Source organism: Dermacentor andersoni, chromosome 4 (assembly GCF_023375885.2).
Source record: "Dermacentor andersoni chromosome 4, qqDerAnde1_hic_scaffold, whole genome shotgun sequence".
Classification (NCBI taxonomy): Eukaryota; Metazoa; Arthropoda; class Arachnida; order Ixodida; family Ixodidae; genus Dermacentor; species Dermacentor andersoni.
This window is the reverse complement of record NC_092817.1, coordinates 121,276,741-121,287,442: the sequence shown is the minus strand read 5'-3', so window position 1 is coordinate 121,287,442 and position 10,702 is coordinate 121,276,741. Positions and strand designations below refer to the sequence as shown.

Genomic DNA, 10,702 nt, shown 5'->3' with positions numbered 1-10,702 from the left:
ACGGTTATGTTAAAGTTGTCCACTCTGTGAAGCAGCTGAACTGAAGCTTATCGTCTTGTCAGGCCCATAAGAAATATATTTTGTGCTGCGAAACCACAAAAGATTTCGCAGCACGGAATCAACCACCTTTCTTTATGGAAGAAATGAAGTTCACCGACGATTGCGATACTCCCAAGTACGATATTTGAGTGCAACTATATACGTGTTTTCATTCGCGATATTTGGCTTGCGCGGACGATCTGTCTCGTGCGGCACGTTGCAAACGGAGCGAAGTGTTGCGCGACTGCCTCGCTAATCTGGATATCACGACTGGCAGCGCGTGAGTGACGCGTGAACGCGATTCACAGCAGCGGCTGCAGACAGACCTCCCAGACGAGGCGCGCTACTCAGGCGCCATCTGGTAGCCATCGTCGCCGCACTTCCGATTATCTTCTCACGCTTTCGCCATATCCTCCTCCTCGCGTCTTTCATCCCCCGCTGCGCTCCGCGTTCGCTCTTTCATCCTTCGCTGTGCTCGTTCGCTCGGTTAAACGCCGACGCTCGCTGCTGGTATGTGCGCGGTTGCACTTTAGAAGGAAGAAGGAAGCGACATTTTGGGCAGCAGCCATTGAATGTGTCCTCGCATCGATCGAAACAAGCAGTGTGGCCACGCCCACCACACCATCTAAATTACGAAGGCTGCATGTGAATCGAAGTCGCGAAGACAGCTTTTTAGGTGCTTGGACGCTCAGAAACCTTTGCCGTTGACTGCAGGAGGTTGTCATTTGCTTTAATACGGCGCCAGGCACGAAATAATAATTGGCCCCCAGCTTAACGCGTCTGCACCAAAGCTTTAGCGCAGCTTGTCCCGCGATGTTGGGAACCGTATGCCGTTATCATCGGTTCGCGGCCTTCGGTTTGCTGCAGCGAGGCGCGCGCAAAAGCGATGCAGTCGTCGTCGCCGCCGCTTATCGCTGCTATCGCTTGTCGCAAGTGACCGGCAGCACACGCGTTGGAGAACCGCGGATTCATAGGATCCATTCTGCATCCTACGGCGTCACGGCCCCGGCTATATGCGGCGCTTCGACAGGCTTCTAGAAATCACCGTTGGCAGCGTGGGAACGAGACGACGAAGGCGACCACCAACTGTAGCACAACTGAAGCGAAGGCGTACCATAGCTGCGTGCGTGTCGCGTTTCCAACGCGGAGTTTCACAGTCGTTGTTTATTCAGGCGTCGTTTGATCCGCTCTCTGAACTGCGGCGCTAGCAGTCACTGTCGCGCAGTGATTGCGTTTCAAGTTTGCTTGGTTCGGAGCACATGGAGACGGTGGGCGTTTACGCTGACGGCGGATAATCCATCCAAGAGTACTCAGCGTGTTCCCACCCGGAAGAGCGTTCGCGGAGGATCCACTCGAGTGTGTGTGTGTGTGGCTGTCGGCCAACCCGTGGTTAGGAACGCGACCATGAGGCACGTCGGAGTCGGGTGGATACCGCTGGTGTTCGGCGTGGCGCTCGCCGGCGGGGCTCTGCTGACGTTCGTGTGGGCCATTGCGCGCGGCGATGTCACGCCTTATCTTCCCTTTGTCAGGTGAGTTGTCGAACTAGAAACTTGCGCGTGGTGAAAAAATAGGCGCGTTCGAGGGAAGTTTGATAACAAGTCACCCTAACGCTGGTCGAGTGTTCTGACACGGGCGTGATGCTAACGCTCGCCCGGGAGGTTAGTGCGATTGTTGTCAATGGTCAGTGAGGCGCGCAAGAAAATGGCGCAAGCTTTTCGTGCATCCAGTAAAAAACAGTTGCTAGCAAGTTGCTACTAAAATTGTACCGTTTACTCGGTATCTTAATGTTGCGTGAGATATGTTACAAAACAGCAGGGTTGTGTGAACATTCAATACATTTGAATAACGAATCGAATACAAGTGTACGGTGTCTCTTCTATATATTTGCACTTGACATGGTTGCATTTGTCGGGTGTACAGTTTATCTTCATTGCAGAATCGCGTGTTCAGAGTCATCGCAACGCATGGCTGATCTGTGTAGTGAGTGGGTGCCTTATGGTGGAACTTGCATCAAAAGCTACGTTATTACGGCTTTCATCGAAGACTGGCACCACGGTCAACTTTTGAACTGCTTTGCACGTAGCAATGTTTACTTATAGTGGACATACGCAGACTCGTGCAAGTGGTCACGATTCAGTATTGCGAAATTGGCAGCCCTTGCGACAAGTTTACCAGTCAGAATAGACGGCTGTAACGCCGTGATGGCTAAACAAGGAAGCAGATTCCACGGAAAATAAAGTGGTAAGTCAAATACGGTGACGAGAAGAGCGTTAGGTTAGCTACGCTATGCTAGGTGAAGGAACAATGAATATGGGAGAGAAAGGAACAACGGCGTGCAACACGTGCGCGCGCAGGAACACCGTCACGCAGTCAAAAGCGTCAATACAGACCCAGTCGTTCTCAATGTGCACTGTAGCGCGTTAATAGCCTCGCGGTTCGGATAACTTCAAGCCAAGACATTGTCTTTCGGCTTTTAGTATCTTTCTACGAGTTGGTACTGTTGCAGCCAACGTGACGTGCCTCAATATGTTAACCATGAGTACTTCGCAACTGAATTTGTCAGTTTTCACGGTATTTGTTTTAGCTTGTTTTTTTTTCTTCTCGAAGATCACTGTACTTTTACAAGAACTGAAACGCATAGAATCATTTTAAGCAGTTTGCGCTTTTCACAGACTGTACATCGATCCAAACGTTGTCGTAGTCACGTTTTACATGAGCGCGTTATGAAGGTTTTATTCTTGCCTGGTGATGACGAAGGTCTTGCACTGTAGTGGGCATAGCGACGGCAGATTGCCGCGTCCTCTACATGGCGCTCAGTTCGCCTTGACAGCGTGTTTACAGTATATAGGCTCTCCGCATTTCTCGTCCACAAAATCAGTAACATTATTATGACCAGCAGTAATGACTCTTAACATTCATTGTTACAGTACTAACACTGAAAATCCCGAAACGACTCTTGGAACGCACGTTTTTGTTTATATTTTATTGACTTCCTTCATAGGCACTTTTACAGCGCAATATATTTGACCTAAATGCTTTTGTGACCTCGTGGGAAGCAAGCAGCCCAGAATGCGGTTATGGTTGTTAAAGAAAACGTTGGATGAATTCCAGCAAAACCGCGTTCCCTCCTTGAAAAAGTCAGACGTCTCTGTACCTATATGGAGAGGATGGATTGTAAGTTTCGTGCTTACGGGCCACACATTTCCAGTCCGTATTTCTCTAATCTAGTGCGAGGCGCAGAGTTTTCTAGCAAAAATGATTTGCTTTGATGAGTACTGAATGTCGTCTATTCTGCAGTAGTCCTCTAAAGTAATTGTTGTTAAAGTTTATGAACTTTTGTATATAATTGTACCGGCGATTGCCGCGCAAATTATGATGTCAACCACGGCTACAAAGTTCTGTCGGTAAGAATATATATATTTTTCTCGAACCCGGTACTTCTGTTAACTTGAGAGCCGTCGCAGAAACACGCGGTACACGGTGCCTCGTCCTGTCGTTCTTGCCTTCGTTCTGTTTCAACACTGCTGTTTTCAAGTTGCTACGCATACGCCGTTCCAACATGGAGGAAGGAAAATAATACTAGGAGGGAGCATTGCGTGACAAGATTGAAGACAAACGAGCCAGCCCAACACGTGATCGTTACGTCAGAGCGCGCGCTACGCTTTAGTTAGTGCTCCCGGTTCGTTCCTGCCGCGGCGTGGTTCGCGCTGTGCAAGCAGAACCGCCGAAGAAGTGCATGTAGATTGAATACTACCTGGAACCAAACATTCTCGGCCACTACGCTGGGACTCGGAGGTCACGTGGTGGGCCGTCCTTTCGAGGACAAAAGCCGAGAGAATGGCTTCACGGAGAGTTAGCTCGCCAAGGCTGGCTGCGCTGACGTAACGCTCCCTCCTGGTTTATTTCCATCTTCCATGCGTCCCAAGCATTCGCCATTTTGAAGCATAGGCACGAAGCTGCATGACGTCATATTCGTAAGGGGTGACGTTGACATTTCAACGAGTGTGTTATATTTATCTTTATTGCACTTCCCCAAACAGGCCTCGAGTCGTCATTTAATTATATCATGAAAGAAGGTAAGGCGTGCAGACACAGACAAAAGAGAACAGAACCAGATAGCACATTCAACGATGAATTCTTTCACGATGAATCGATACCAACTATCTCAATTTTCTGTAGTTCTAAGCTTAGTTATATAGCACAATCAACGATGAATTCTTTCACGATGAATCCATACCAACTAACTCAATTTTCTGTAGTTCTAAGCTGAGTTATACCATTCTCTCTGTCCCCATATATATGATATGTTGAGGGGGAATAATAAACCTGGGCTAGATTCAATAGAAATAAGACATATGTCTCTGATGAGGTTTTTATAAACCCTTCAGTCGCGATTTCTACATATGGAGATGCTATTAGTATGCTTGTTCAAAATAGCGGCCGCAAAGCAAAGAGTGGGACGATAGGCTCTGGACGCATGGCATTTTTTGCTAATGGAGAATAGTTTCACTGCCAGAAATAGTATCAAGCACTTCTGTTTTATAGGAGACATCACTATGTTTAATGGGAAGCTCAACGTTTTTCTCTTTATCGGTGTTGCTAACAAGTGTTGTTCTTTATGTGAAGAAGTCCACCTCATAAGTAGCTAGCATAGCTACCTCTAACAAATATTTCGTTTTTTTTCCCTGAAAGAGCGAATCATTTATGACAACAATAGTTATGGTAAGATGCCAGAAATGGCTGAAGTATTCAGTCCAATGGCTAAGTTTTTTTTTTCTATGACGACTGCGACGCCTTGCCGCACAATTCTGTAGATGTGAAATACTTCACGATGGTGACACTTTTTTAGTGTGCAAGACTTGTACACGCCTTTGAGTGAGCATTGTCAGCAAATAAAAACTCAGTGGATCCCTTTGATGGAAATATTTCAGCTGCACAACACGCTATCTTGCGCTGCATTGGTCTTTGCAAATCCATGGTCATCGGAGATAGCAGTATTCTATGTATTTAACGGTTTTCTCGACGTTCAAATAGGTCGTAGAGGCGGAGATGGACGGAGCTTCAAACAATAAACGTGAGCGTCACTTGGTCACACTAACGTTAAAGTTTGTGGTTCGTTGCTTCTGGCATGTTCCAGCCCGAAAAGATTGTGCGACTGCCAGGAACTGATTACAGAGTGTTATTCACGAGACTGGTGTTAGCCCTGCACGTGACGCATGCAACGCGTTTCCCGTCCAAGGGTGCAGGTGTCGATTGTTCTCTGCGATACGAGGACACTGCTCGGTGCGACGAACCTGGGTCAACTGCGCCGTCAGCACGCGGTTTCCAGCTCGGAGTGATAGGGCTAAACAACAAATGGTCTGAGTCATGCCTGCATCATAACCCTTGGTTATTTTTTCAGATAAACAACCATTTACCGATTCTTGGTCGGCATACCAGCGGAGAACACGAAAGAGAAGGATACAAGTGACAGGGAAAATCACGAGCGTGATGGTGCACGGCTTATACGGGATATATACAGGGCGTTTCGGCGAACACTTTCAGAAATCTTTTATAAGATTTGCCTGTGCCATATATCCCAATTCTAGTTGATAAGCTGGCCTACTCGAAGCGGCGGACAATACTCGCACAAGAAATTTAGATACAAAATCGACCAATAAATAAAAATTCAGTAATTAAGTTTTTAACTAATAACATTATTGGCCCATATTGCAATTTACAAATTCTAGCCGTGGAGCTCGCAAGGCGGATGCGCTTGGAACGAATTTTCAGGATGACACCAGTTTCGCGATATAAATTTCCGAACTTTGCGGAGAAATGTATCGGCGTTCCAGTTAAATTGTAAAAAAAAACGACGTCTCATGCACTTAAGCACACAAGTAACTGGAACGAACGCCAATGCATTTCTCCTGAAACGACTCAGACGTGTGTTTTAGGGCAACGCGAGTTGTATACATAAGGCTTTCAAGAGCAGCGTGTGAAAAAAGCGTATGCATCTTAGTAATGCCCGCACAGGTGTAAGGTGTGCGAGGCGAGCCTTACTTGAAACTTAGGCTACGATAGACAGACAGACAAAGAACTTTACTAATGGTCCGATAGCACATGCTTGCTATCGCGCGCATGTTTCTCTCGTTCCAAAGCCAGCTTTTTGTGTAACAGTCGGCCCGTGCGCCTCTTGTCACTTCCTCTTCTTTCGTTGACACTTCGCGCTTTGACGTGCCGTGCTACACTGCAATATATCCCGGACCGGTCTACTTTTCTCAGTGATTTTCTCGCAGCAGCCTACGCTACTTGGAAACTGCGACGTTGTACCGACTTCGGGATCGTCCAATTTAGTCATGTTCTAACATTTCTCCGTCGGAGTAGAAATGCCATCGTCGTTTTAACATACACCGCGTGACATAGCCACAATCACTTACACTGTATAACACGTAGTCGTTCATGACGTCACGATCGCGTGTTTCTCTCGCTTTTTAGCTATTTAGAACACAGCAATTCCCATGTCGTAAGCTCGCGTTGAACGGCCGGCGTGGAAATCATGCCATGCCGCCATACGACCGTCCTTAACGCGACCGTCGTCTTACTGTCACGCCACGCGATCTCAGAGGCTATGCATGCGCTTGCGTGCGTCTTATCGAATGCGAACGCCAAGCGGCATGTAGTAAAATGAACGTGTTCTTAATTTATTGCAGCGAAGCTGGCACGGACCCTCCGCAGAGCGGTTTCTTCTCGCTGTGCCTCTTCGTTTCGGCCACATTTGGTGAGCAGACAAGTGTCACTTTTGCATGCAGCAAGTACTTACCAAGGCACCTCGAAATTCGAGTACTGTTAGTTTTTTTCGTTGTTTATTGCTATCTGCCTATAGACCATTTCATCGGGCGAGGAGGATAGGGCGCGCGGAGAGCCTTTCCTCCTCTCTGGCTTGGGCGATCCGGCGCGGCGCTGCTTGAAAGTATTGCTGTCACGTGCTGCGGAACGATTTCGAGATGTTTTAGATCTTACTTTGTGAAATTTACGCCATGTTCGTTCATATAAGGTCGTCAGGGAAGCCTTTCGGTGCATCGGTAACTACTGTAGGCGGAATTATGTCTTGGGGGCGCAAAAATGTGACGCGCATAATCAGCCGCGGTGTACGTGCATTATCAGTCGCTGTGCATGTATGTGTTCTTTACTATTTTGCTTATATCGATTTTATTTCAACAAAGGAAACCGGCGTGTCTGTATTACCAGCATTAAATGGTAAATCAGCTCACTGTCTGATCGATTGGCGTAGGGAGTAAAACATAAGAGCGCGTGCTGTGCACGGCCAACCTAAGGCAACCACGAAATATCTGAGCGGCCAGCGCTATCAAATATTTGTGATTCACTGGCATCGTTCTCACGCATTTCAAGTCTAGCATGCTTGAAATTACCATATGTCTACGCTAGCCTTGCTGCATGTGGCCCATGGCGCTGCTCAACACAGCGATCACTGCGGTCGGTGAGCCAGCACGATACATATATATATATAAGCTGTGTGCTTCGGCATTGCCCTTTTGGCCTGTATACAGCCATATAATATATGAGAGGGTTCGCATAAAAAGAATGCGATGGCTATTTTTGAGCGCAAGATTTCCCTAATACGTGTGAGTGCGTCGTAGAGAACTGAACGAACACAACCGAAAAAAAATTCGGTTATCATCCTCTTTCTCTAAAAAGCAAGAGAAAACGGGCTAACGCCGCACAACGTTTATAAATATATAACCGCTGATGCCGTATGCTTGAACCATGCGCTATATAGAACAAAGATATCTGTAATCCAGCATCTACTACTGCTTAGGACGCTCGCGCAGTTCGTAAACAGTCGCTTTGCTGGACAAGCTTAATTCAGACTGTAAGGTATGATGCTATTACTAGCCAAAACTATTTTATTCATAGGTGGAAACCTCATCCATCGAACCAAGTAGTCACGCAGTGTAACCTGCAGCGAACAGTTTGAATGCTTGTCAAAGTATAACAGCACAGCTCCTATCGTAGCAGAACGGTACCCACGCTGTTACAGTCGCGCGTATGTGTCATGGCTCCTAAACCGCAGCCTAGAAATAGAGGATAATACTGCAATAAGGTCACATTAGTGATTGGAACATGCAGAAATATGCAATTGATCTCCGAGGCTGATTGTAGGCTCAAATATACGCGCACACATCGCGCTGCGTGTTCCATCCACCTCAACGCCAGCAGAAATTCCGGCCATGACGCCTTAAACCACTTCAGCATGTCTCACAGGACGGTTTACCACGTATAAGACGCACGTCATACTAAGCAGACCGCACGACCGCGAAAACAAACGCCAGAACCTACCACCGAGCGTATACCTGCCATGCAAAAGACCGCTTTCACCCAAGCCAGTATGGCGCTGCTCATAGGCGGCGCCACTGCGTTCACAATATGGCGGCGCCTACGAAAAAACGGTCTATAAAAGCGATCGAAAAGTACCCGAATGCTCCAGTACAACGCTTATCTTGATCTGTGTATACCCCAGGGCTGCAGTGCGTCCTGGTTCGCTACCAGACCGTCCGTTCGTTCAACGCCAGTGTCAGTAAGAAGCTGGATGCCATGAACGGTGCCTCCGCCATCGTTGCTCTCGTTTCCTTCGTGGGAATGGCCACTGTGGCGTCATTTCCGGTAAGTACCACGTGTCTAACATTGCAACACTCGTGTGCCGCAGTTTAAGACAAGCTTCCGGACGCATTGAGTTCAGGGTCGCGTGTATAGTAAAAGTTTTCTAGCTGCGTCTTTGTTGCATCATTTTACTGCTTGCGAATTTACTGCAGGCTAATGGAAAATAAGTAGCGCGCAAAACTGCTATAGATCGAGATAATGCGGCCAGCTTTATCCTTGGCAGGCTTTAGCCTTGTGATTACGAGAGTGCCACACTTAACGTCAGTTATGCTGTTTTGTGCTGCAGCGAAAGCAGTTCGATTGGTTAGCGAAAGAAAGGCAGAGAAGGTGTCGCATTATTGACACGTTGCAATGGAAGAGTCAGTGTCGAAAAAGCAGAAAGTATCTGGCAGATGCAGTGACGCTCATAACAAGAAGCTTAACCAGTCGCACACAAAAAAAAAAAAAAAAAAAGACAGAAGGACGTTGGGACCTTTGAAGGGGTACGTAAGGGAAAGACTGATTGCTTCATATGGTGGAATGCTTTCGGTCACCGGCCACGCCAATATCAGTACGCCAGTTCTAATATTATAACAGAATTTAAGCAGCGTTTTTATCTGCTCTATATTTTGGAGGTTGATCCCTGGGAGCACCGAATTCTGAGGACGCCATTTCTGCCAGGGAATAGTTCAGGTACCGGCCTTAAGTGAGGGTGTTCCGGTGTTTACAGCAGAGAAATGGCCCCTCCCCCACCTCAACTGCCTTTAACAGAAGCTGTTTTTTTATTCGTCGAATACTTTACCAAATCTCACTGTAACGTGTAATAAGCACAGTCGAATAGCTACAACATTGAGTGTTGAGAGCTGAACTACCGATATTAAATTTTATGCTATAACAATCAAGTGATGTTTGAGGCGAAGTGATGAAGTAAAACATCTTGTGATGTTGGAATGAAGTAGGAAAGTAAGTATGTAAGTGTGAAGTCATTGTTACGTCACGACCCTATATAATACTTTCGCAGATTTGAATATTTCCGCAAGGGAGAATATCACAAAAGGTGCCAGGTTGAGCCGTTATTCATTTTCTGGCAGTAATCTTTTTTAGCAATAAAGAACCAACGTTGTGAAAGCTTTTGAAATCGCGGATATCTGGCAGATGCAATTTTAAGCTGCTTCGCTACCCGTCTTTCGTATTTTTGTACTATCTGACATACGAAATATTCCTCACGCTAACACATGAATATATTTGTAATTGCACAAGTGCGACTTGCCAGGCCAGCTTAACCATTGAATACTTTTCATTTTGACGTTCACTGTTCATTTTTATGCAGAGTGCTTCCGGGCACGAAATTATCATCTTATGCATATACAACCGTTTCCAGGTGGCAGACATTCCGACGGTTCATTCAGTCGCCGCAAACGTCCTTTTCTTCGGGATGTTCGCTTACCAAGTAAGAGCTTGTTATTTGCTTCTTCGGCTTGCTCTGCAGCTGTAGGAGAAAACTCCCGACATTTGTGGTCTGTGTGTGCGCGCACGGCATGTGTGTATATGTATCTCTATATAACTGCAACGGCGACATGCCAGGTGGATATAGCTTTTCCTTCTTTCTTTCTTATTCTTTCTTTATTATTCTTAATCATTCTTATTGACAAGGTACGCACTATCGGTGTGGTCCTATAGCCAAAGGCTAGTACGGCTACCAATTACAAAAGACGTTTTCAAAACTGTCAATACACTACATTCCGCCTTTCTTTTCATCCACCACTCACAGCGGCCTAATCGCGGTGATAATATAGGGGAAAGAGTCACTTGGGCCACAAAAAAGACTGCGTGCGAAAAGATGATTCGCTGATTGATTTAGCAATTGATTGATTGACGTGTTTTAATTGCACAATGGCCAGTTTTGGCCAAGGAACGCCAAGACAAAGGAGAAACATCGAAGTAGAATGTTTGCATTGTCTCAGCATTGACGTAACGAATTTTGAAGTTTGTTAATCTGCGGTGTGACTATCACATTTCACAG

The 10,702-nt window shown here is 46.5% G+C and overlaps 1 protein-coding gene across 1 annotated transcript in view; it reads left to right on the top strand.

Annotated features, from left to right (window-relative positions):
* The first annotated feature begins 967 nt into the window (after nt 1-967).
* The window catches only part of LOC126537554 (DNA damage-regulated autophagy modulator protein 1-like), an 18,934-nt gene continuing 9,199 nt past the window's right edge, over nt 968-10,702 (top strand). Inside the window, exons 1-4 of the mRNA XM_050184664.3 lie at nt 968-1,568; nt 6,732-6,799; nt 8,561-8,703; nt 10,061-10,129. Coding sequence (XP_050040621.1) covers nt 1,444-1,568; nt 6,732-6,799; nt 8,561-8,703; nt 10,061-10,129 — 405 coding nt within the window. The 5' untranslated portion in view covers nt 968-1,443. The remainder of the gene's footprint in view (nt 1,569-6,731; nt 6,800-8,560; nt 8,704-10,060; nt 10,130-10,702) is intronic.